General features: G+C 38.8%; 2 protein-coding genes across 16 annotated transcripts in view; one reads left to right on the plus strand and one right to left on the minus strand.

Annotated features, from left to right (window-relative positions):
• TTC23 (tetratricopeptide repeat domain 23) overlaps nucleotides 1-26,926 on the minus strand; it is a 109,955-nt gene that overhangs the window by 71,940 nt on the left and 11,089 nt on the right. For 9 of the 15 annotated variants that reach the window (XR_006203393.1, XR_006203392.1, XM_042941117.1 and 6 more), the window contains exons 1-6: nucleotides 26,104-26,239; nucleotides 18,092-18,154; nucleotides 12,558-12,757; nucleotides 6,249-6,372; nucleotides 3,485-3,635; nucleotides 3,168-3,293 (exon numbers count right to left, since the gene is read on the minus strand). Coding sequence is in view for 13 of the 15 variants with exons in the window: in XM_042941117.1 (XP_042797051.1) it covers nucleotides 3,168-3,293; nucleotides 3,485-3,635; nucleotides 6,249-6,372; nucleotides 12,558-12,757; nucleotides 18,092-18,154; nucleotides 26,104-26,155 (716 nt within the window). In the remaining 2 variants the exon portion in view is untranslated. Of the gene's footprint in view, nucleotides 1-3,167; nucleotides 3,294-3,484; nucleotides 3,636-6,248; nucleotides 6,373-12,557; nucleotides 12,758-18,091; nucleotides 18,155-26,103; nucleotides 26,240-26,278; nucleotides 26,544-26,796; nucleotides 26,833-26,926 lie in introns of those variants that run through there. The other 6 variants (XM_042941123.1, XM_042941121.1, XM_042941124.1 and 3 more) reach the window with 4 other exon arrangements.
• The window catches only part of LRRC28 (leucine rich repeat containing 28), a 179,343-nt gene continuing 161,941 nt past the window's right edge, over nucleotides 9,525-26,926 (plus strand). Inside the window, exon 1 of the mRNA XM_042941130.1 lies at nucleotides 9,525-9,684. The gene's annotated coding sequence lies outside the window, so the exon portion shown is untranslated. The remainder of the gene's footprint in view (nucleotides 9,685-26,926) is intronic.

The raw sequence follows: 26,926 nt of genomic DNA on the forward strand, positions 1-26,926 counted from the left end.
ATTTTTTTAACATTTATTTTCTAGAGAGAGAGAGACACAGAGTAAGAGTGGGGAGGGGCAGAGAGAGAGAGGGAGACAGAATCTGAAGCAGGCTCCAGGCTCTGAGCTGTCAGCACAGAGCCCAATGCGGGGCTCAAAATTATGAGCCTTAAGATCATGACCTGAGCTGAAGTTGGACGCTTAACCCACTGAGTCACCCAGGTGCCCCGAGAAGGGACTTCTTTAAAGAAACACATCTACAGACATACAGCTTAGACACCAAGGACCTCCAGGTCATGTATTAATGAAGAAAAAAAAAAAAAAAAAGCTAAGTTCTGAAAGCAACAGATTTGTAGATTACTGAGCTGAGCACTGGAGGATCTAAAAGCAAGAAAGGAAGGGCTATCACCAAAGTACAAAGTGGAGCCTGTTTGGGATTCTCTCTTTCCCTCTCTCTCTCTCTGACCACCCCCCCCCCCCCAACTCATGCTGTCTGTGTCTCTCAAAATAAATAGATAAAAACGTAAAAAAATTAAAAAAATAAAGCCCACACTGTTGACTACACCACATCACCTTCCTTAGAGATAGAGGAAATGTCCTGTCGATACTCTAGTTTTCACAGTGCACCTGAGAGCCAGTTCAACACAGCAATGCCAGGCCAAGTGCTCCAAAGAAGACTCCAAAGATGGCCTGTCGCACAGTCCAAGGGAAAGCCTGGACAGGTCACACGTTCTGCAGCAGCAGTAACCGGCAATAGAAAATAATTCTTAACACAGGGGAAGAGTTCGCCCATGTTCACCACTGAGTTTCTGTATCATGTTTAGAAAAACAAATCTGCACAGAGGAGCATGATTTGGATTCACTCTCCAAAGTTAATGAAAAGTTAGTGAATGGAGTAGTTCTGGCACAGAGGAGGGCAGGTAGAAGGGAAAGCTTCAGCCCACAGTGAGGGAGAGAAGGCAGAGAGCATGAGTCACCAGGCAGCATTTATCTGTCAGCCCGAGGAGAAAAGAACTGGCTTGGCCTGATGGGCACCATAAAAGGCGAGGCAGAAGGAGGAAGAGGATACATGAAAGATGCCCTTTTAAGAGGCACATAAATCCCATGAGAGCTGTCTGAGAAATTATCCTGGCCTTCGACCACCAAGACCTTGTAAAAGAAAAGGCCTCTGTGGTTGTGAATGTAACTACGGAAATGTACGAAAGCAAAGCCCCGCAAATTTCTGAGGCAGACCCGTTTGGGCAAAGCATTCATAATCCAGTGAGGAAACAAAGCACAGTGATCCAATGAAAACCACACAGTTCAAACATGCAAGTTCCAGCGACTATGTCACTGTGGAGAACCTGGACGTAAAGAAGTGGCAAAGTTTAAGACAACTCAGCTAAACACAAAGTAACTTTGTAGGCCAGCTGGGAACATGGACTCTGATTCTTGTTGGATATTCAGCACAGATGTGTACAAGGCGCGCCATCTGCCGGCAAGATTTAGTACTGCTGATTTGGAAAGAATTTTTAGAGGAGGTGCCGGATTCTAGCGGAGGATAATTTACCCTCTTTTGTAGCAACACCACTCGACATTAAGTTCTAGTAACATTAGATGCAATAAATGTCCGATATTGGACCCTTGACTTGCTTATTTCCTGTCTTACAATACAATACAGAATATCTACTTCTAGACAGGAAGAAATTCTGGACTACCAGGCACTCCCAGTCATTACCTCCTTCCTCTTCTCATTACATAAATGGAATCATACAGTATGAATTCTTTTGGGTCTGGTTTCTTTCATTAAGCATTATGTTTGTGAGAGTCATCCGTGATGTTAGGCAAAGGAGCAGTTTGATCATTTTCTCTGTATGAATGAACAGATCACAATTTTATCTATTGTACTTTTTAAAAATTTTGTTTTAATGTTTATTTATTTTTGAGAAAGAGAAGGAGAGACAGAGTGTGAGTAGGAGAGGGGGAGAGAGAGTCTCGGAGACCCAGAATCTGAAGCAGGCTCCAGGCTTGAGCTGTCAGCATAGAGCCTGACATGGCGCTCGAACTCACAAACTGTGAAATCATGACCTGAGCTGACGTTGGACACTTAACCAACTGAGCCACCCAGGCGCCCCTACCTATTGTACTTTTCTAAAAAATATATAATTTATTGTCAAATTGGCTTACATACAACACCCAGTGCTCATCCCAACAAGTGCCTTCCTCAATGCCCATCACCCATTTATCTATAGTAGTTTTGATGAGCAGTTGGGTTGTTTCCAATTCTTGGCTATTATAAATAACGTAGCTTTGGACATTCTTGGCCATTTCTTTTGATGAACATATGTGTGCATTTGTGTTATATTTAGGAGTGATACTGCTGTGTCACAGAGTAGGCAAATATTCAAATTTAGAAGATGAAGCCAAACCATTTTGTAAAGTAGTCATACCAAATACATTCTAAACTACAACATATGAGAAACCATATAAGAGCATGACATCCTTACCAACACTTGATATTATCAGTCCTTTTAAAAAATTAGCCATTCTAGTGGAGATGTAGTAGTATCTTCTGATTTTAATTTTAATTTCCCTGATGACTGATGAAATGGAACATTTAGGATGTTTATTAGCTATGCGGGCATGTGTGTGTGTGTGTGTGTGTGTGTGTGTGTGTGTGTGAAGTCTCTTGCCTGCTTTTCTATTCCGTTGTCTGTCTTTGTTTTATTGATATATAGGAGTTTTTTTTTACAGATTCTAAGTCCTTTGCCAGTTATGTGTATGACAAATATCTTCTTCCTCTCTGTGGTATGAAATATATGGTGATTTAAATACAGAGGAGGGGGTTCAGGAGAGCAGGCAAGAAATAGAAAGTCAAAGGAGTGACATCAGAACTCTAGGACCCAGGAGTGAATGTATAATTTCATCACATGTATGTAATTGCACCATCTATCTATCTATCTATCTATCTATCTATCTATCTACATGTGTGTAAATGTATATGTATATATAATTGCATCAACGATGTATGTGCCTTGGTTGTGGATGCTCTGATATGACCATGGTCCTCTTTTGCTTCTGGACAGTGGCCATGGAGAAGCCATGGACACAGCATCATGGGAGAAGCTCCTTCTGCCTGAAAGCAGGCGGGTTCTCTGCCAGAACCTCCTGCCATCATGTATTCAAAACATCCTAAACCGGAAACTTACTGTGCAAATGACAATTTGATCCGTGCTTGAATTTCTATCCATTCCTCCTTTACAATCCTTCCACACTGCAGCAGCTCCTTTGCAAGTGTCTCTGCCTTTGTCAAATTCTCGGAAGCTTCTTTAAACCTGAGTTGTGTTCAGGAAACGTCACAAATAGTTCTAGATTCTGGGACCCCAGTTCTTGGGACATCCTTGGCTCTTAAACTTCCCATCACCCTTTCTGAGTCATCTGTCAGCTTTTGATTTGGCCTTGAAAAATTAAACGTAGGCATTATGAATGGCATTTCTACGTGTAAATATTAGAAGCAAAAGGATACTTTTGAAGGGAGAGTAAGGCTCTCCCCATGGTATGGAATAGCTCAATTGAACACTTGAAAACATCTGTATTGTCGTTATAGGGAGGCACGATGGAGTTGGTGAGGATTTCTTTGGCTTTTTCTGCATGTTGTTTTGCTTGCAGGGACAGTCCTGTGGACAAAGGAAAAGAGGTCTCAGTTTCTCTTTCATGTCAGCAGGGCACATGACCATAATGATCTATGGCCAGGAAATAAAATTAGGTCTCCTCCACAGACTGTCAAGTGACACATAGAGATATATCAGGGCAGCATGAAATATTGTCCTGACTGTAAAAACAAAGCAGTGGCTTACACCTAGTACTCAAGATAAATCTCCCCCAAATGGTCTTTCTAGAAATTAAACAGCATAAGCGGGAATTGAACAATTTTGAAACCTCACCAATATCAGATATGAAATATATTCTAAATAATTATAAGAAAACAAACGGAATGCAAGGACTATAGCATTCTGGGCAGGAAATAAGATAGTCATGAATTTTCATTCTGGCTGTGTGACAGCAATCTTAATACTAAAAATTCTGAATCTTCTGCTTATCCATCTATAATCATAACTTTAGAGGGTTATTTTAACATAATAAAAATACAGTGATATCTAAAAACACTTTACAAATACAATTCCAATGACAGAATGGGCTAATGTGCTACAATCTTATTCCTATAAGTTTGTTGGCTAATATGACAACATGGGACAACATCAAGGAAAATAATCTCTACCAAGAACGAATTCCCCACTGTGTTCCAGTGTTCTTCCATGGGCTTATTAATATGTAGTAAGGGTGGCAAGGGGGGTTGCCAGTTAGGTTTCAGGGCTTTTCACTTCTCCATACTCCCAACCATTTCCCCCCACACTGACGTCCTTCATTCTATCCACATCTATACACCCCTGATCTTTTTTTTTATATGAAAGTGTATCTCAGAATCTCTAAGAAGCTGCCAAAATACAAAATTAATGCTGTTCTGATGTCTATAAAATGGAAGAACATACTTTCTGATGGAGAAATTCCAAGGTATGTCCTTCATGTGGGAACTCTTATAGATTGTCTAATTTTTTTAAAGTACATATTTAATCCACCTAACAGTGATTTTTTAGTGCCAATTACACATGCAATATTACAAAAGTTAGTGGTGCATTGTATTTCTTAAACATTTTATTTATTTATTTTGAGAGAGAGTACATGAGCAGGAGAAAGGCAGAGACAGAGGGAGAGAGAGAATCCTAAGTACTCTCCATGCTCAGCACAGAGTCCTATGAGGAGCTGGCTCTCATGACCTTGAGATCACGACCTGAGCCAAAATCAAGAGTCAGACACTTAATTGAGTCACCCAGGTACCCGCTCTCACTTTAACTTGAGAAAGAAAGACTATCATGCAAAAAGGGAGCAGCCTATGGAAGAAAAACATTATTTGAAATCCCAGATGCCAGGCCACTGGTGCTGGCATCCAAAACCCTACTAACATTATAAGTTGGATAAGTTGTTTCAACTCATTTGTTTCCTCTGGATCTAAAAATATAGGAGGGGGTTCTGGGGTTTGAACTAGGTGATCTCCAGGGTCCCCTCTGGCTCTAAAAATCTTTGATCTAACAAGTGGGACCAGTTAATAATCAGATTTGACCAAATTCATTGGGTGGCAATTCTGTGCTTAGCACTGTGGTGTTTTCCACTTCGTTATTTTATTTATTCACTGGATCCATCCTGGGAAGTTAGTACCACCATCATTATCATCACTTTGAAGAAAGGGAGTACAGAGATGTACTCTTGTACACCTCGTCCTGGGTGAAGGAGGAGGAGAAGACATGATATCCTGTTGTTTTTTGCCTTCCCTGCATCCATTCCTCCTTCCTTCGTTTCCTTCTGAGAATGCCCAGCCCCTGTATACCCAATCCATGTGATTTAGCCAAGGTCAGCCTGTCCTCCAGGATCTAGTGGAGCCAAAAGGCAGATCTATCATCTGACTATTCCTTGCCTTTGACCTACCATCCAAGTCAGCCCCAATAGAACCCCCAACTCCTGAGATTTTGGTGAAAAGACATTCTTTTTTTTTCCCCTGGGAATGCTGATGAAGGAAGTCTAAATAAAACTTCTGCAAGCCTTGCTGCTGCCAGATGGGCAAAGCCTGGGTAAGAACAAAGTCCATGCAGAGAAAAACAGAGCCAAGGGGTAGATTAAGAGAGAAACACAAATCTGATGACATTGGTTGAACACCTGGTTTAACCTGTGTAGACACCTGGTTGTCTACAGCAAGTTTTACCCTTGCGTTTTCAAGTTGTATGAGCCAATACATGAACTTTTGTTTACTGCTGGCTTGATTTCATCTCTTATTTATGTTTTTTTTGGGGGGAGGGGTGTTGCTTACAGGCAAGAAATTCTCCATCAAAACAAATGTGAATGGATCCCATTGTAGGCCCACGCTCCATGCCTTGGGCCCCTTCTGCAATACCTTCAAAGCTAACAATTCTCTCCCAAGAACCCTACTTTTAAGATCATAAATAAAGGGCTCTCCAAAGCCCTCCAAAGGGCTAAAATCTTCCTTCTCTTTTTTATATATTATATTAAAAAATCTCATTCACTCTTTCTGAAATGAGATGGCTACTCAATGGGTGGAGAGGAGAATATTCAAGAAAACTGAATCCTTCTAGTTATGTGTGAGTCACATTTGCACGAAAGAGTAGAAACCCATGGATTGTTACCTCTCCCCCTCCCGCCACCATTGGAGATGAACTCACCTTTCAGCTGGAGGTAGCCTTGGGCCAGATTAACATGTGCCTCTGCTAGTTTCCAGTGTGAGTCACCATAGCAAATTCTCGTCAGCGCCATGCAGCGTACAAGCTCGCGGACAGCCTGTTCATACTGTGACGGACAGAAAATGGGCTTACGAGCTAGATGACTTGAAAACACAGAGTCACAAAGCACAAAGTCAACTAGCATTTTTTGTCCATTCAGTGTATATTTCCTGAGTACCTACTAGGTGCCAGGGATACATCAGAGAAGAAAATAGACAAAGATCTGTTTTGGGCCGTGGGCAGTTCATCTATTAGGGTGAAATAGACAATACCTGACAGAAATGAGTAAACTTTATAGTATATTTAAATGGATAAAACATTTAAACTTCTAGTACCTTATGAGAAAGATAAGAAATAAAGAAGAAATAGAAAAAGTAGAGCAGACATCTAACCATTCCCTAGGCTTTCGCTGCCCATCTATGAACAGCTACTACACATTCAAGCACCAGGGGGCAAGTGGTACCAGTTTTCAAATAAGGCTCTCTGGTTCTCCATTCAAATACCTTTCTTAGCAGCCTAGGGTATCAGCATAGCAAATGAGGTTGGCAACTGACAAACAGATTTCATTAAAGCAGTGAGAAGTCCACTTATGTTCAGTGTCTGGACCAAGAGAACAGGGAGCTGGTATGTCCAGCTCAGGTCAGCTCGGAGCAGCAATACACTCAAAGCAAGGCTGGTAGTTTTAAAATATAGCTCCAAAATCCTTTGACTCTTTCCATCCAGAGATAGGGGATCTCTGTCTCCTTGCCTTTGAATCTGGGCTTTATAACTGGCTGATAGAATATGGATGGGATGATGCAGTGCCAGTTTGGGGGCCCAGGTCTTAAGGAACTGGCTGCTTCCGTTTTCTGTTTCTTCTTAGAAACAGAACACAATTGTGGGATGAGTTGTGTCCCCACTGCCCCTTAAACTCAAATTTTGGAGGCCCAAGTACTTTAAAATGTGACAGTATATGGAGAGAAGGTCTTTAAAGAGGTAAGTTAAAATGAGGCCGTTAGGGTAGAGCCCTAAGCCAACATGACTGATGTCCTTATAAGAAGAGGAAGAAATACCAGGGATGGGCATGCAGAAAGAAAAAAATTGTGAGGACATGGGGAGAGGGCACCGTATTCAAGCTAAGCCTCCAAATGACATCAACCCTGCCAACATTTTGATCTTGGACTTGTAGCCTCCAGAACTTGGAGAAAATAAACTTCTGATGTTTAAGCCACCTCATCTGAGGTATTCTGCTACGGCAGCCCTAGGAAACTGATAACCTAACCACCATGCTATGAGGAAGCCTAAAGAGAGGCCCTTGTAGAAAGGTACCAATAGCTGACCCCAATTAGTCAATCAGAGGAGGGAGCCATCTTGGCAGTGGATTGTCTCTTTGTAGATAGAGTCCAGCTAAAGCTGGGAGTTTAGGGAATGGCTTCCTTGGAGACATAGCAAGTGAATACAGTGAAGAAAAAAGAAAGAAATGATGAAAACACTTGGGAGTCTAGACGGACAGTCTAGCAAAAAGAGAGAGGACATGATCTGACAATGAATCTATCCCAACCACAGATTTCTAAGAAGAGGGCTATGTAGACTGAAAGTCAGGCCCCTCAATCGTAGCCTGGGTCCTCACTACCTGCAACTGGGGTACAGAAGAGCAGCCTTCCCTCCCTCAACCTTTTTACTTGCTAGAATGCACATTCCAAATATCCCTTTGGCTTTCTGATCTTTATTCTGCCAGTTCCAGTGGCTTCATCCAACAGGCATGGGGAGGAGGCAGACAGAAGAGAAGTATAAGTAGGCAGACAATTTCATAACTGGGATGTGCCTTGGAAATAATATAATTTGATCCCTTTAATTTAAAGAAGAAATGTAAATCTGGAGAGATGAAAGGATTTATCACCAAATGGTAGAGTCGAGACTTAAAATTCAGCTCCCTGAGGCCAAGTCCAGAGTTCTTTTCACAAAACCATTCTTGGGCCACCTGAAATTTCTTTAACTCCTTAACATTAAAATATGCAGCTCTGATGATCAGTAGGTCTGGCCATATATATATTTAATAATGAGTTTTTTGGGGTGCCTGAGTGGCTCAGTTAAGCGTCCGACTTCAGCTCAGGTCATGGTCTCACTGCTTGTGAGTTCGAGCCCCGCGTCAGGCTCTGTGCTGACAGCTCAGAGCCTGGAGACTGCTTCTCATTCTGTGTCTCCCTTTCTCTCTGTCCCTCTTCTGCTCACACTTTGTCTCTTTCTCTCAAAAATAAATAAATGTTCAAAAAAGAATTTTTTTAAATAAAAAAATAAAAATGAGTTTTTAATACCCAAATCTTGGTGTCTAAACACTATTCCTTGCTAAGAATCCACAGCTGGAGCAGGGAAAGTATAAGATGAATCTGAAAAATCTTGCTGTGCCTGAAATGAGTAAAGATCAATGGGGATGTATCGAGGAGGTGGGAGCCAGTGTGAAGGGGCAAATACCGGCAAATATGAAACAATTCATGTTTTGACGATTATAATAGATGGTAATACATTTCAAAAGCAATTTCCTGAGCCCATAACTTATATAAATGAGTGAATAATAGAGCGTAAAGAAGGAACACTCTTCCTTATAGAAATGTCAAATAAATATTGAAAGAATGCTGAGGTCAGAGAATTTGCCATTTGGCAAACATCGTAGTAATAACTGATTCAAGTGAGAATCATTAATGGACGCTAAAACTAGGGGGTGACATTTTAATGAGGAAAAGGACACACACACAGTTTTGCTGAATCTTCCCACAAGATACTTATTAATTACAAAGGGAAGAATAGTAAGTAATTCCATAGAGAAGAAGCCTGCCAGACAGCACCTGGACCAAGTGATCAAAGTTAGCATCATGGTAAGGAGACAAAAGGACACCATATGCGTCCTGCTGTGAATCACTAAAAAAGACCCCTAGGTCTTGTCTGTGGAATTCTGGCCCAGAATGGACAACCTGTATCTAATCATGAGGACACACATGAAAAAAGCAAATTGAGAGATACTGTACAAAATAATTGGAGTGTACTTGTGAAGGACTGAATATTTGTGTCCCTCCAAATTCATATGTTGAGGCTCTAACCCCCAATGTGGCATTTAGAGACAGGCCTCTAAGGAAGTAATTGAAGTTAAATGAGGTCATAAAGGTGGGGCCCTGATCCAACAGGATTACTGTCCTTATAAGAAGCGTCACCTTTCTCTCCCCCTTCTTTACCACTGCCCTCCAACACAAAGAGGCCATGTGAGCACACAGCAAGAAGGCAGCCATCTACAGCCCAAGGGGAGAGCTCTCACCAGACACAGACCCTGCTGGAACCTTGCTCTTAAACTTCCTTCAGTCACCCAGTCTGTGGTGTTGTATTGTGGCAGCCAGAGCAGACTAACACAGTAAGTTTTTCAAAAATATCAAGATCATGAAAGACAAAGGCAGGCCAAGGAATAGTTCTAGTAGATTAAAGAAGGCTAAAGACACTTCACAACTATATTCTATGTGAATTAATAGAGCAGAGCATGGATCTGTCTGATTTTTTTTCTGCCAAAGACGCTATTGAGATAATTCAAGAAATATGGATAAGGTTAGCAGATTAGGTAATAATGTTATACCAATATTAGTTTCTTAATTTTATTTTATTTTTTTAATATGAAATTTATTGTCAAATTGGTTTCTATTCAACACCCAGTGCTCCTCCAGTTTCTTGATTTTAATCATGATCCTGTGGGTATGTAGGAGTATCCTCTAAGATAGTTAGGGGTAATTCTATAATATCTGTAATTTACTCTGAGATAATTGAGAAAAATAATGACACACACACACAGAAATAAAGCAAATGTTAGCAACTGGTGAGTCTTGTAACTTTTCTGTAAGTCTGAAAGTATTTTAAAGTAAAAAAATGCCAACAAAAGGTTATTTTAAAAAGCAAATTACTTCATGTTAATACTTTCCAGAAAACACTTTTAAGGGCTCGCATGGCACTTAGCTGGAGACCTGCAAGGTCCTAAGTGAACTGCCTGCCTCTGCAACTGCATTTCACGTCAGTCTGTAGCTTCCTTTTTCGCTTCAAACATGTCTCGCTTGTGCCCACCTCATAGATTTTACATGTGCTGTTTCCTCTCCTTAGAACTCTTTTCCCTTAACTCCTCCAAGCTGGCTCCTTCACTTCCTAAGGTTTCAGCTCTTACGTCACCTGTTCATAAACAGTCCCACTCTTTCCTCAATAGCACTTGACATAGTCTGTGGCTTGCTAGTGTATTTGCAATGCAGACTGCCCCTCAGCTCCATGAGGCCATGCAACCTGCCTGCGTTGTTCACCACGGTATCCAGGGGTGCCTCAACTGAACTGCAGAACACAGAAAATAATTTAGTGCCATCCTAGACCCATAGAAGAGAAGCTAATTCTTTACACACATTGAATGCCTTAGGGCATTAAGGCTTAATTCTCTTGCAGGACTCTGGTTGAGAAAGGCTGCCAGCCCAGTGCCTACCTAGCACACAGCCTGGTACATAGTGCATACTGATCTGTTGCATAATGAATAAGTACACATTCAAGACCAAATTCATGCCTCCTCTCCATAATCCTGCTCTTCCGCCTGTATTCATTTAATGGCAAAGGGTCTGGCAAGCCTCTAGTCACCCAAGTTGGCTGAGACCTGTCATGAATTGTATACATCCACTCTGATTCACTCTTGCCTCTACAACCCCTACATGCCCTCAGTCACCAGGTCTTCCTGATTCACATTTCCAAATTCCTGCCAGAAGATCTTAGCATCTTTACTGTCCCTGCTACATGTAGTTCAGGCTCTTCTAATTCCTTGCTGGTATTATTACAAATATCTTCTGAACTGGACTTCCTCCTCCAATTTTGCTCCCTTCTCACCCTTCCTCCACTCAGCTATGTGAGTGATCATTCCAGACGCTCAAATCTGCTTGTGACACTCCTACTTATCATCCTAGGAGAGTTTCTAATACTTTTAGGAGGAAATCTAAACTCCTTCTCTGGGCATTGAACACCCTCTGGGCCCCAGCTCCTTCCATAATCCAACCTCATTTCCTGCGCTATGTCACTAAAGCCTGAATCCTATGGAAGCAACTTAAGTGTCCATGGATGGGTGAGTAAATAAAGAAAATATGATACATATATATAATGGAATATTATTCAACTGTAAAAAGTAAGGGAATTCTGCCATTTGTGACAACATGGATAGACTCGAGGCATTATGCTAAGGAAATAAATCAGAGAAAAACACTGTATGATCTTATTTATATGTGGAATCTTAAAAAACAACAATGAAAAGCTTCATAGATATAGAGAACAGACAGGTGGTTGCTACGGGGTTGGGGGGTGTGTAAAAAGGGTGAAGGCAGTCAAAAAGTACAAACTTTTAGTTATAAAATAAATAAGTCCTGGGGATATAACATACAACATTATGACTATAGCTAATAATACTATACTATACAGAATACTATTCTATATCTGCTACCCCTGCCCAGAACACTATCGTCTTCTCTCTTACCTGGCCAACTCTTAAGCACTGTTATCAGTGCAGGCCAAGTCACTCCCATCCCAAGAAGCATGCCTTAACTGATCTCCTTTCACCACCTCTGTGCCCACTGCCTCCCCCTTCCTCTCCGTTTTGCATCTATTTCACCCAAACTTGAGTCCATCACAGAACTTATCACACTGACTACCATTGTCTGTCCCCCTGCCTATCATCCCAGTCAAACCATGAGTCCCTCCAAGGCAAAGGCTGGCTTTCCCATCCGTGCCCCCAGCACCTGCACAGCACCTGGCATATATTAGGTATACAGTAGATATCTGTAAAATAAATGGATGGACAAACAGGGCCCAACACCTAAGTGGTGGCAGAAAAACGCGTATGGAATAAGCAAATGAATGAGTAAAACTTTCAGAAAACAAGATCAAGAGGAGAAGCTTTGTCTGCTTTGTTATATTCCCGTGCCTAGACCTGGCACTAGGGGGAGCTCAATAAATGTTTATTCACTGATGGAAAAAGATGGCAGTAGATCAAACCTACAACCCAGTGGTCTAGTACACACTTGTCAGAGGTCAGGATAGACTTGTTTGTTCATTTGTGCATTCATTCAGCAAATACAATGTTGACTGTACCAAGTGATGTGCTTGGAGCCCCGAGGGGCTACACCCACTCATCCTCTATATACTCTCTTGTACCAGAGGGTAGAAATATAGCCTAGACGCTCATTCATTATCAGAGCACAGGTGTAGAAAATGAAGGATCCTTACTTCGTGACTGCTAGAATAAGACTTCGCTTTCTCTTCACAGAAGTGGAGTTTCTCTCGAGGAGGCTGGAATAGTGCTGTCTGAGGCAGCTTGTTTTGGATCTTCTTTCTAGGTGTAATGCTGACAGCAGCAACAATTTCATCCAGATGATTGGATATGTGGGTTTCCTTTGATTCTTGCATATTTTTATATACATTGTCCTCTAATTTTTAAATAAGAAAACAAAGGTGTTAAATGATAATTTCCATAGTTACTTTTATAAATACACATTTTCCCTACAAATTGATGCTAGGTCTAAGAAAATTTCAACACTTTACCCATGACTTCTTTGAAATTAGTAGCATTTCATCCAAAACGATCTCAATAGCTACTACTAACTTCTCTGTAAAACTTTCAGGCTGATTTCCACACTTTAAGCTAAACCAAACATTCCTCATTCATTTATATATATGTACATAAATGATATAGATACATACATATATGTATATATACATACATATGTATATATACATGCACGTATGTATATATACATACACATATACATAGATGTATGTATATATACATACGTGCATGTATATATACATACACACATGTATATATACATACGTGCACATATATATACATATGTGCATGTATATATATACATACATGTATGTATATATATTGAACCCAACTGTGGTTCAAAGAAGAAATCAAAAAAGAAATTTGAAAGTAGCTTTAACTGAATGAATATAAACACAACGTATATATTATATATATAAGTATAGACAAAGGAAATCAGCCAAGCCCAAACAACTCAGAACCCAGATTAGATCACCTGAACACCAGCTGACCTTGAAGGAGGAAAAAAATGATTTATTAAACTTTCACTTCTGGCCAAAATGGAGTAATAGGGATCAGATTCATTCTCTTGCCTGAAATAACCAGCCAACCAACAAACACACAAAAACAAAAAACAAACAAAAAAAACCCCACACAGACCAAAAAAAAGCTATGGAATAATCATTTCCAAGAGACAGGATATCAGATCTGATCAATGGGAAAAAGAAACAAAGTGAGGCCCATGATTGCCCCAGCTTATTGCTTTGAGAAAGTTTCCAGGACATGCAGGGAGCGGAAACCCAGAAGTACCCTGGTGGACTCTCAGTTGAGGAAATAGAGCTGAGGATCTGGGGAGAACAAGGGAGCTAGAGTTCAAAGGAGAGATTACCGGAGAGGATAGAGATGCACAGAGAGAGGATCCTGGAGATTAACAGAGGCATCCTTACAAATATGGGGAGAGAATAATGATCAGCATGTGTATAAGAAAAATACTTGAATCTGGAGAAAGAATCCTCTAGAAATATTGAAAGGAACAGGGTCTGGCATTCACACGGGGCTGGCAGTGCCTGCTCCCACCAACCAACCTGGAAAACTCATAATTCATGATGCATTGGGTAAAGCACCCAGAAGAGTTTTGCTTCAATAAAACCCCTAGACTGAGCACTGCTTAGACCCACCTAATAAAGCATAAAAATAAGATCTAAAAGGATCAATCTGTTTCTGAGTAACTTAATTGTACCAGAAGACAAAACTAAAGGATGTATAGGAATACAAAAACAGGTAGCATGCAACAAGGTAAAATTCACAAAGTCTGACACCCAATTAAAGATTACTAGGTATGTGAAGGGTCAGGAAAACATGGGCCATAATGAGAAGAATAATCAATCAAAACCCAGAACTGACACAGATGTTAAGTTAGTAGAGAAGAACAGTTTTTATAATTGTATTTTACATGTTTAAACAGTTAAGTAGAGACAGGGAAGATATATATAAAAAAAACAAATTGAACTTCTAGATGTGAAAATTATATGTGAAATGAAAAATACACTACATGGGATTAATGACAGATTAGATATTACAGATGAAAAGATGACTGAACTTGTACACATAGGAATAGAAACCATCTAAAAAAATTGACTCCTTATAGGAAAGCAGATTGTAGCAGGGACAGAAAGAATATTTGAAGAAATAACAGCCCTAAATTTCCCAAATTTTTGAAAAACTAAAAAGCTAGAGATCTAAGAATTCAACAAACACTAAACACAAGAAACAGAGAAAACTACACCAACACACACCAAAACCAAGGTAAAGTGAAAAATCTTAGATGTAGGAAAAAACCATATTAGTATGAAAAAATAAAGATACGAATGACAGATTTCTTGGAGGAAAAAAAGACACATGAGAAGAAAGTGAAACAACATACTTAAAGTATGTAAAGAAAAAAGTTGTCAAGGTAGAATTCTGCAACAGTGAAAATATCTTTCAAAACCAAAAACTGAAAGAATTAATCATCAGCAGATTTGCACTCCAATGTTCTCCACGAATTATTAAAGGAAGTCTTTCAGAGGGAAGGAAAATGATAGCAAATGGAAATCTAGATCTACACAAAGGAATAAAGGACAATGGGAATGATGTTTACAGGGGCAAATATGATAAGACTATTTTCATGTTATTTAAATCTCTTTTAAATAAAGAAAATATTTAAACCAACTTTTTAAACAAAAAAATAATAATGTTCTGTGGGGCTTATAACATATGTATAAGTGAAATGTATGACAACAGAAGCATAAAGGCTAGGAAGGAAGGAATGACATTGTGAAGTTCTTATACTATATGTGGAGTGGTATAATATTAACTGAAGGTAGACTAAGTCAAAGGTGTATAGTATAAACCCTAAGACACCATTAAAATAACAAAATAGAGAATTATAGGTAATAAGCCAACAAAGGAGATAAAAAGACACACAAAAACAATCCAGTAGAAATGATAAAAAGGAGGGAAAAGGGAACAAAGAAAAAATGGGACAAACAGAAAATAGCAAGATGACAGACTTAAATCTAACCCAACTGTATGTTGCCAACAAGAAATTCACCTCAACTAGAGAAAGACAATTAGACTGAAGATAAAATTATGGGGGCGCCTGAGTGGCTCAGCTGGCTAAGAGTCCGTCTTTGACTCGGGTCATGATCTCACGGTTCGTGGGTCTGAACCCTGTGTCAGGCTCTGACAGCTCAGAGACTGGAGCCTGCTTTGGGTTCTGTGTCTCCCTCTCTCTCTGCCCCTCCCCCATCATGCTTTGTCCTTCTCTCTCTCAAAAATAAATAAACATTAAAAAAAAGATAAAATTATGGAACATAATATACTAAAATTAGACAAAAACAAACTTGGATTGTCTACATTAATATCAAAGTAAATTGTACAGCAAAGAATATTACCATAAAGAAGGTCATTTCATAATTATAGAAGGCCAATTAGTCAAGAGGATATAATTATTCCAAGAGTTTATACACTTAATAACAGTTTCAAAATATGGGACCCCAAACTGATGGAAATGCAAGGAGAAATAGACAAATTCTCAATTATAGTCTGAGATTTCAGTACCTTGCTCTTAATAGTTGATATACCACGAGGCAGAAAATCAGTTAAGGATACATAAGACTTGAACTACATCATCAACTAACTTGGTTTGACATTTACTAGAACACTATACTTAAGAAGAGCAGAATACACATTCTTTTCAAGTGCACATGGACACTAAGATTCTATTCTGGGTCGTAAAACAAGTTTCAATATATTTATAAGGATTCAAGACATAGAAAATATATTCTATGACTACAACAGGATTAAATCTTAAATCAACAATACAAAGATATCTGGAAAATGTTCAAATATTTGGAAACTAAATAACACACTTCTAAAAAAACCCCAACCATGGTTCAAAGAAGGAATCAAAGAAGAAATCTGAAAGTAGCTTTAACTCAAAGAATATAAACACAACATATAAGAATTTGAGAATGCCACTAAAGCAGTCCTTATGGAGAATTTATAATATTAAATGCCTATATAAGAAAAGTAGAATGTTCTCAAGGTCATAATCTTAGCTTTCACCTTCAGTGACTTGAAAAAAAGAGCAAATTAAACTCAAGGTAAACAGAAGAAAAGAATTAATAAAATAAATAATAAAGCTAACCTCACATCAATGAAATAAACATAGAAAAACAATAGGAAAAAAATCTATGAAAACAAAATTTGGTTCTTTGAGACCAATCACATTGATAAATCTCTATCCTGACTAATTATGAAAAAAGGAAAGAAGACACAAATCACCAGTATCAGGAATGAGAGAGATGACATCACTACAGATTCTACAAGTATTAGTTTTTTAAAAAATAGTTGTTTATTAGGGGTGCCTGGGTGGCTCAGTCGGTTAAGCGTCCGACTTCAGCTCAGGTCATGATCTCGCAGTTTGTGAGTTCGAGCCCCACATGGGGCTCTGTGCTAATAAGCCTGGACCCTGCTTCAGATTCTATGTCTCCCTTTCTCTGTCCCCCCTCCCCCTTGCGCTCCCTCTCTCTCTCTCTCTGTCTCAAAAATAAACATTAAAAAAAAAAAACTTTAAAAAAATATTTGTTTATTTTTGAGAGAGAGAGAGACAGAGCATGAGTGAGGGAGGGGCAGAGACAGAGGGAGACACAGAATCCGAAGCAGGTTCCAGGCTCTGAGTTGTTAGCAGAGAGCCTGGCCTGGGGCTCAAACTCATAGACTGTGAGATCATGACTCGAGCTGAAGTTAGATGCTTAACCGACTGAGCCACCCAGAGGTCCCAACAAATATAAATTTACTATGGGAATATTATGAACATCTTATGCCAATACATTTGACAACTTAGATGAACGGACAAATTCCTCTAAACACACAAAATACTAAAGCTCACGCAGGAAGATATAGTTTGAATAGCCCTATATCTATTAATGAAACTGAATTTGTTTTTTAAAAACCTTCCAAAGACAAAAACCAAAAAAAAAACCCAAACAACTCCAGACCCAAATGACTTCATTAGTGAATTATATCAAATATTTAAGGAAGATATAATAGCAATTTCATGCAACTTCTTCAAGAAAATTGAAAAAAGAGAATATTTCCTAACTCATTCTAGGAGACCCTGATGCCAAAACAAGACAAATACAAGACAAGAAAACTGCAGATCAATATCCATCCCTCAGGAACATAGATGCAAAAATTCAAATTTTAGCAAATTAAACCTAGTAATATGTAAAAGAGAAAATACATCATGACCAAGTACAGTATATCTCAGGAATACAAAATTGGTTTAACACTCACAAAGCAGCCAATGTAATTCATAATACTAATAACCTAAAAGAAGAAAAACTGCATGACCATCTTGATCAACACCCAAAAAGAACTTGACAAAAATCTAATATATAATTTTCTAATAAAAAAAAATCTTAGCAGAGTAGGAATAGAATTGTAATTTCTCAATCTGATATAGGGCATCTATGAGAAACCTACAGTTAACTTGGAGTTATTGGTGAAAGACTGAATGCTCTGTCCCTAAGATCAGACACAAAACAAGGGGATTCACTCTCAACATTTCTATTTAACATTGTACTGGAGGTTTCAGTCAGTGCAATCAATTAAGAAAAAGAAATAAATGCCAACCAAATCAGAAAGGAAGAAGTAAAACTGCCTTTACCCACAGATGGTATATCTCTATTATCATCTATGTAGATCTGATGGAACATGCAGGAAAAATCTCCTAGAATAAATAAATTTAACAAGGTTGTAGGACACAAGAACACTATACCAAAATTACATTTCTATATATTAACAATGGATAATCAAATTGAAGTTAAAATAATACTATGTACAACAGCATCAAAAATATGAAATAGGAATATATCTGCCAAAAAATGAATGTGACTTACATAATTAAAACTACAAAGGAGCTGAGAGAAAGGAGACATAAACATGTACCAGGTGCATGGGTTGTAAGACTCAATACTGTTAAAATGTCATTTCTCCCACATTGGTGTATATATTTAAAGCCTTCCCAATCATGGTTTTTGTTGTTTGTTGTTGTTTGTTGTTTTTTTGTTTTTGTAGAAATTGACAATCTGTTTCTAAAATTCATATGAAAATGTAAAGGACCTGGAGTACCCAAAATGACTTTGTAAAAGAAGAACAAAGTTAGAGGCCAAATGTGACTTTTCATCAAGATCTGTTGTAAAGCTAGGTATTTAGCAAGGCAGTTTGGTATTGTTGTCAAGATAGACAAATAGGTCAATGGAACAGAATGGAGAGTCCAGAAATGAACCCCACTTATATAAACAATTTACCATTGACAAAATTGCACAGGCAATTCATCTGCTCAACAGATGGTGCTAGAATAACTGGATATTCACATGTGAAAACAAAAATGAAACAAAAATCTTTGATGCATGCCTTACACCATACACAAGAATGAACTCAAAATGGAACACAGATCTCTATATAAGAACCTTTGTGACCTTGGATTAGGCAAATTTCCTAAATATGACACGAAAGAATCGTAAAAAAGACTTGATCAAAATTAAAAATTTTCTGTTCTTCAAATGAAACTGTGAAGAGAATGAAAAGACAAGCCACAGGCTGGGAGAAAGTATTTACAAAATATGTATCTAATAAAAGACTTGTACCTGGAATGTGTAAAGGACTCTCAAAACTTAACTATAAGAAAACAAATAGCTTATTATGAAAATGGGCAAAATATTTTAATAGACACATCATCAAAGAAGCTCTATCAATGACAAATAGGCACATGAAAAGATGCTCAACATCATTAGTCATTAGGGAGATACAGTTAAATTCACAATGAGATGTCATTTGCAACAATCAGAACGACTAAAATTAAAAAGATTACTAAGCATTGTTGAGGAGGTGAAACAGGAACTCTCACACACTGTTGGTAGGAATGTAAAATGCTGCAATCACTTTGGAAAGCAATCTGGCAGTTTCTTAATAAGCTAAATATACACCTAGCACATGATTCATTTAAGTCCTAAATATTAACATAAGAGAAAAGAAACCATACATTCACATAAGGACTTATGCACAAATGTTCATAGAAGTTTTATTCTTTATTTTTTAAATGTTTATTTATTTAAAACAAATTTTTTAATGTTTATTTTTGAGAGGGAGAGAAAGCACGTGTGTGCATGCATGCAAGCAGGGGAGGAGCAGAGAGAGAGGGAGATATAGAATCTGAAGCAGGCTCCAGGCACAGAGTTGTCAACACAGAGCCTGATATGGGGCTTGAACCCACAAACTATGAGATCATGACCTGAGCCGAAGTTGGACGCTTAACTGACTGAGCCACCCAGGCACCCCTATTTATTTATTTTTGAGAGAGAGATAGAAAGTGTGAGTGGGGAAAGAGCAGAGAGAGAGGGATACAGAATTCCAAACAGACTGTGCTGTCAGCACAGAGCTGGAGGTGGGGCTCAAACTCACAAACCCTGGGATCATAACCTGAGCTGAAATCAAGAGTCGGAGGCTTACCTGACTAAGCCACCCAGGTTCCCCAAGAGTTTTATTTTTAATAGCCAAAACCAAGAAACAACTCAAATGCCCTTCAATTGGTAAATGGATAAACAAACTGTGGTATAGCTATATAATGAAATAATACTCAGCAATAAAAAGGAACAGATATGCTACCACATGAATTGGTTCAGTTATGTTGAGTGAAAGAAGCCAGGAAGAAGAGAGTACAAACAATATGCCTCCCTTTATATAAAATTCTAGGAAATGCAAACCAATGTAGAATGATCAAAAGCAGATCAGCAGTTGTCTTGAATTGGAGATGCAGGGAAGAGGGGGATGTACAGATTACAAAGAGACACGAAGAAACTTTTGGGGGTGATAATTATGTTATTGCTTTGATTGTGGTGGTAGTTTCATGGGTATATACATAACCCAGAATTTATCAGATTTTACACTTATTTTATTTTAAATTTATTTATTTAAATTCAAGTTAGTTAACATAACAATGCAGTATTGGTTTCAGGAGTGGAACCCAGTGATTCATACAACATCCAGTGCTCATCCCAACAAGTGCCCTCCTTAATGCCCATTACCCATTTAGCCCATCTCCCGCCCTCCACAACCCTCAGGTGTTCTCTGTATTTAAGAGTCTCTTATGGTTTGCCTCCCTCTCTGTTTTTATCTTATTTTTCCTTCCCTTCCCCTATGTTCATCTGTTATGTTTCTTAAATTCCACATATGAGATTATGTACTTTTATATGTCAATTAATAAAGCTGTTTAATATATATCTACATATCAGATATATAGATATCTAGATACCAGCCTTCCAGAGATCCTTCCCCATACACCACTCTCCCCATGTAGATCCTTCACATTCCAATTCTATTATTTACTACAGATAAGTTATTTCAGGTTTCACCCTATTGTAATCATTCATCAAATATTTATTGAATTCCTACTATAAGCAATGCATTACATGGTAAAGAAGAACTCTGAGAAACATAAAATCTAGAAGGAAAAAAGATCAGGTACACAACTACCATGATTCTGGGTGGTACAAATGCTGGAAGAGGGGGAAGTGGTAAGACTTCAGAATGGGAACCATTACTGTTGTGGTAAATCAGCTTGCTTGGTTGAGAAGATTTCAAGAACAAGAAGAGAACAACCCCAAGTAGAGTGAATAATTAGCAAAGGCTCAGAAGTGCAAAGTAAAATGGGTATACAGCTAACCAGTATAGCTAACGGGTATGCATTGGGGGTGGGGGATATCGATATAGGACAGCATTTTCCAAACCAATCTCCCTTGTACACTAGAAGCACAGGACATTAATGCACAATCTAGAAGACAGGGTTATTGACAAAGATGATCAAGTAAATTGGTAAACACAAATATTGATTGCACAAAAGAAGGGTTCTCCAATAAACATGAACAAGTTTCATTACCTCAAGTCTTCTCAAAGGCTTTAATGTAGTATAATTCCTTGAGAATATACCACAGAGGGATATAGTACACAACACTTCCCCTAACTTTTTGGACCATGAAATCCTCTTTTCTGGAACACTCATTAAATCTTATGCAACTGGTACTTTTTGAGCACTGTTTGGGAAGCCAGGAGGCAAAGGAAAACTGAAAGGCTGGACCCAGGTTTAGAAGACATCGATTGCACACCAAGAGTTTGATTGACCTTATTCGACAAATAGTGATGAGCCCCTGAAGGTTTTATAAAGAAAGAAAAATCAAAGTGCTAAGGCTGATCTGTTAATTAGTGGGCAAATATAATGGAAACCACAGCAGGCAGAGTGGCCACTGATTTTCAAACTTTAATCTTCTACCATCTTTTATAAATGTTTGTTTGTTTGTTTAGAGAGAAAGAGAGAGAGCACAGGGGAGGGGCAGAGAGAGAGAGAGAGAGAGAGAGAGAGAATCCCAAGCAGGCTCAGTGCTGTCATCTTGGAGCCTGACACAGGGCTCAATCTCATGAACCATGAGATGAAATTGAGAGTTGGATGCTCAACTAACTGAACCACCCAGGTGCCCCAGTCTGCTACTATCTTGACGACTGTTAGCATGTCTGCATTCTGCCTACAATATTAACTTTTTCTTTAGGACTACAACTTTTTAAAACCTAAATACTTCAGCTTCACTCCAATAAATAATCAGTGACATTATGGGTTTGATGTCATATTTTCCCATAAACTATACATTAAAATAAAAACATAAGTATTACTATTTTAAAAGTTGGTCTGTGTTCCACCAAACATCACATTAGGCATCACCAATTGCAAACACTGCATACCCTGGGAAATTCTAGATTTGAGCAATGTTTTACCACCATTTTTAGCCGTGACCCACCATCTAAGATTTCATCAGGTTTTACTTACTATAATTTATATTCTGATAAAATAGGCACTTTCCCTAAAAATAAAGTTAGAATATTCTCTATGCTTCTTAAAACTTCCCTCTAGAAATTCTGGTACCTCTTCAATAAGTGGGTGTGGCCCTTTATCGCTGGTTGAATGAGTCAGAGTACAGTACAGAATGAATTCAGGTGCACAGTAGCAGTGAGAAGGGAAGTGAAGGGAAGGATAAGAAGAATTACTGAAAGAAATAATTATTGCAACTTGAGAAGTGCTTGGATGTAAAAATTAAAGAAGGGGGACAGTCAAGACTGACTCTGACATTTTCATCCAGGAACTCGAGATAGGCAATGGCATACTATGGCATGGTTCACATACTATCCACTGCTTTTGTAAGTAAAGCTTTATTGGAACACAGCATTGTTAATTCATTTACATATGGTCTTTGTAGTACAAAAGCAGAGATGAGTAGTTGTGACAGAAACCTTATTGCTCTCAAAGCCTAAATAAAGTATTTACTATCTGGTCCTTTACAGAGAAAATTTATTGACACCTAAAAGTAGTGATGCCATGGACAGAAGTAATGAGATAAAGGGGAATGGTCATTTTGATAAGACAATCAGTTTGGTCTCAGACAGATTGAATTTGAGACCATGGGAGAAAATTTATATAAGAATGTCCAACTTATGGCAAGGATGCGGAGAAAGGGGAACACTCTTGCACTGTTGGTGGGAATGAAAACTGGTACAGCCACTCTCAAGAACAGGATGGAGGTTCCTCAAAAAACTAAAAATAGAACTACCCTATGATCCAGCAATTGTATTATTAGGTATTTACCCAAAGGATACAAAATAAAGATTTAAAGGGGTGTATACACCACAATGTTTATATCAGCATTATCAACAATAATCAAACTATGGAGAGAGCCCAAATTCCATTGACTGATGGATAAAGAAGATGTGGTATATACATACAATGGAATATTACTCAGCCATCAACAAGAATGAAATCTTGCCATCTCCAGGAATGTGGATGGAGCTAGAATGTATTATGCTAAGAGAAATAAGTCAATTAGAGAAAGACAAATAACATATGATTTCATTCATATGTGGAATTTAAGAAACAAAACATAAACATATGATGGTGGGTGGGAGATGGGTTAGATGGGTGATGGGTACTAAGGGGGGCATTGGTTATGATGAGCACTGGGTGTTGTATGTAAGTGATGAATCACTGAATTCTCCTCCTGAAACCAATACTGCACTGTATGTTAACTAAATTCAAATAAAAATTTAAACAAAGAATGCCCAACTTAGAATAGAAATATATTGGACCACCTAGGTGACTCAGTCAGTAGAGCATTGTGACTTTTGATCTCAGGGTCTTGAGTTCAAGCTCCATGTTGGGAGCTTACTTTAAAAAAATTAAAAAAATAAAAAGTAAATAAAAAAGAAGTTAGAAATATATCACTAGTTCTTGAGTGACATCTTTTTAAAGATGATATTTTTTCCTTTTTAAAAAAGTTGGTAACTTATTCCATGCCTACATCCAAATAGGATTTGAGATGGCTAGAGATAAGTGTTGAAGGAGTTAAGACTGGACATAGCTACCAGGGTAAAGTGTGGCCACTTCTTGATAATCCAAACTAGAGCTTTACATTCTCACCAAGAGAAAAAAAAAAAAAAAAAAGTAGGAACTTTTCTTTCCTTCATGAAGCAATATAGAATGAAAATATGAGGGAAGAAACTAGCTGAAGGCCAGTCTGTGAGAAAGCTATGTGAGAATGCTACAGAGGCCCGTCAATCCCAGCAAAAGTCACTCCTGGGCAGACCTTCAAAATGTGAAAGGCTAATCCTTCGGTTCAACATCTACGCATTGCCTAAAAGAGACTGTACAGAGACGGCTGTACAGAAACTCCGTGCTATCCCTGATTGCAAGATGGTAGCTGACTTTTTTTCTGATAACCTCTTGACTTAAGCTTTCTCATCTGTTCACCCCATTGGCTGATGATCCAATCACTTCAATAAGTGTTATAGTTTACAAAAAGAGCAGGAGATTGGGATCGGGAATCTGAGACTCAAGAATCTGTGCTGGCCCAACTACTCATGTGATTTGGGCACTACCAATAATTGATATTCACATAACACTTTATGTGATATTCACATAACACTTTGATGTAAGGTATGGAGGCAGATATGACTAGCCCTATTTTATAAACGAGGACAGTGAAGCTGAAAGAAGCTAAATACTCGCCTAATGTCACACAGGCAGAATCAGGACCCTGGTCTTCTGATAATTTGGTCTGACTTTCATTGACCAGTCAGTCTTTAGCAGTGGGAAGCAAATGCTCTTGCTTTGGAAACCTAAGACTGCATTTTAAAAGGTAAAAGGAGCGTCTGGGTGGCTCAGTTAAGTGTCTAACTTCGGCTCAGGTCATGATTTCACAGTTCATGAGTTCTAGCCCTGTATCAGGCTCTGCGCTGACAGCTCAGAGCCTGGGGCCTGTTTCGGATTCTGTGTCTCCCTCTCTCTCTGCCCCTCCCCTGCTTTCACTGTCTCTCAAAAATGAATAAACATTAAAAAAAATTAAAAAGTAATATGTTTTTATAACCAGGAAATGTAACATCTTCAACAGATTTAACCACATTTTCTTATCTTTTATTTAGAAGAGGCAAAGATGAAATTTTAGAAACTATGTAAGTAATATGCTCTGTAATATTTGCTATTCCAGGCCTCGAACCTAATGTTAAACTTTGACATTGGGTTGATTTTTCTTTTTTTCTTTTTTGGCTTGACTGTAAAACATGGTTTGTCTAATGCTGCCTCTTAATATTAAATCCTTAAAACAGAGATTATCCGGGCACTCCCAGGCTGGAGCTAACTTGCACATACTTTTCTTCTTTTTGGCCAGACAGTTAAAAAACAATTAAGCCAGTATTTTAAAATTAGAAGTTTCACATAGATGTAAAGATCTAGTTTTCTGGATTTCTGGCTTCCTATGAAAACTCAGAACACCTATCACCACTGGGCTGACGTCATCACAGGCAACAATCAGCAAGGAATGAACAGCAGAAGTCCTGGAGGTAAGGTGCCAGGTGCCATCACTCCCTATTGCTCCTGGACATGGAGGCAGCAAAGCAGTTTCCATTCATCAACAGTCATCACTCCTATGTTGCTTCTTATTGTAAAAGAATAAGTCTCTGTAACCATACCTTTCTTTTTTTGTTGTTTTCAATGTTTATTTTTATTTCTGAGAGAGAGAGAGACAGAGACAGAGAGAGACAGAGTGGGAATGGGGGAGGGGCAGAGAGAGAGCGGGAGACAGAATCTGAAACAGGCTCCAGGCTCCGAGATGTCAGCACAGAGCCTGATGTGGGGCCCAAACTCATGAACTCTGAGATCATGACCTGAGCCAAAGCTGGACACTTACCTGACTGAGCCACCCAGGCTCTCCACCATACCTTTCTTTCAAAGTGAAAGGCTGACATTAAGCGGTGTGGTTTTCCTGGCCCATGTCACTTGCCACTCATTTCCTACATTGAATCTAATCTAAACCATCACTTATACAAGATTATAAGATATACTACTATTTTATAATCACTAAGAACAACACTGCTGTTAAACTAAGACTTGCTATCAATTGTAACACGCATTCCAATTTCAGAGATGTTTAAATACCAAAATGTGCACCTCTGAAGCAATTAGCCAGCCTGGCTTCTGGAAACATTTGAATCCATGACCCCACTTTAAATACGTGTCCATTTCAATGTGCCTTGCATCATGTAGGAACATTTTTAGCACAAAGACAGACTCTTCAGTTCACTTACTTGGAGCTTCATGCTTATCATCAGCCACTTTTCTTTTCTTTGTAATAGCCATAGCTGGGGTTTAAATTTTCATTAGATATCAGCCCAGGCCCCACCCACCACTCTCTCCCTTTCAGCCTTGGGTGAAGCTTCCCAGGCCTCTCAATCAGTACCTACAACTGCCGGTCAGACATACCCAATCAATTGATGCTATTCTTTTTGCCAGACATGCCCAGTAGAATGCTGAAGTATATGATCAGCCCCACATCCAAATAGGAGGAAGAAGAGGTCTGAAGTGGGGTCTCAGTCTTCCATTTCCAAGAGGTGATGTTCAAAAACTTAATAACTGGTATAGCAGGAGGACCAACCAATCTGTATAGATGGAAACTATGCTGGAGCTAGGTTCAGAAGGTCCCCTGCTGTTACAGGTGTTAACCTTTGGGTGCTGACTTGTGGGGAGATGTAGGGAAACTTGAGGGAGGGGCAGGAGCCCCCAGGGCATGGCTCCTGGAAAATAACAACCATTATGACTGTATGAGAGTCTACTAGTTAAAAAGCAACCTTGCCCCTATGTAAGCTGAGGCATCAAAAAGCTGAGATGGGAAAATATCCTAGAAGGATAATAAAATACCCAAACCATATAAAAAGGAAATAAAAAATCTGAATAGAACTATAACAAGTAAATAAATTATATTAGTAATTTAAAATATTTACACAAAGCAGGGCACTTGGGTGGCTTAGTCGATTGAGTGTCTGAATCTTCATTTCAGCTTAGGTCATGATCCCAGAGTCGTGGGATGCAGCCCCTTATTGGTTTCCATGTTGAGTGTGGAGCCCGCTTGAG

This window comes from Panthera leo, chromosome B3 (assembly GCF_018350215.1).
Source record: "Panthera leo isolate Ple1 chromosome B3, P.leo_Ple1_pat1.1, whole genome shotgun sequence".
In the NCBI taxonomy this organism is placed as follows: domain Eukaryota; kingdom Metazoa; phylum Chordata; class Mammalia; order Carnivora; family Felidae; genus Panthera; species Panthera leo.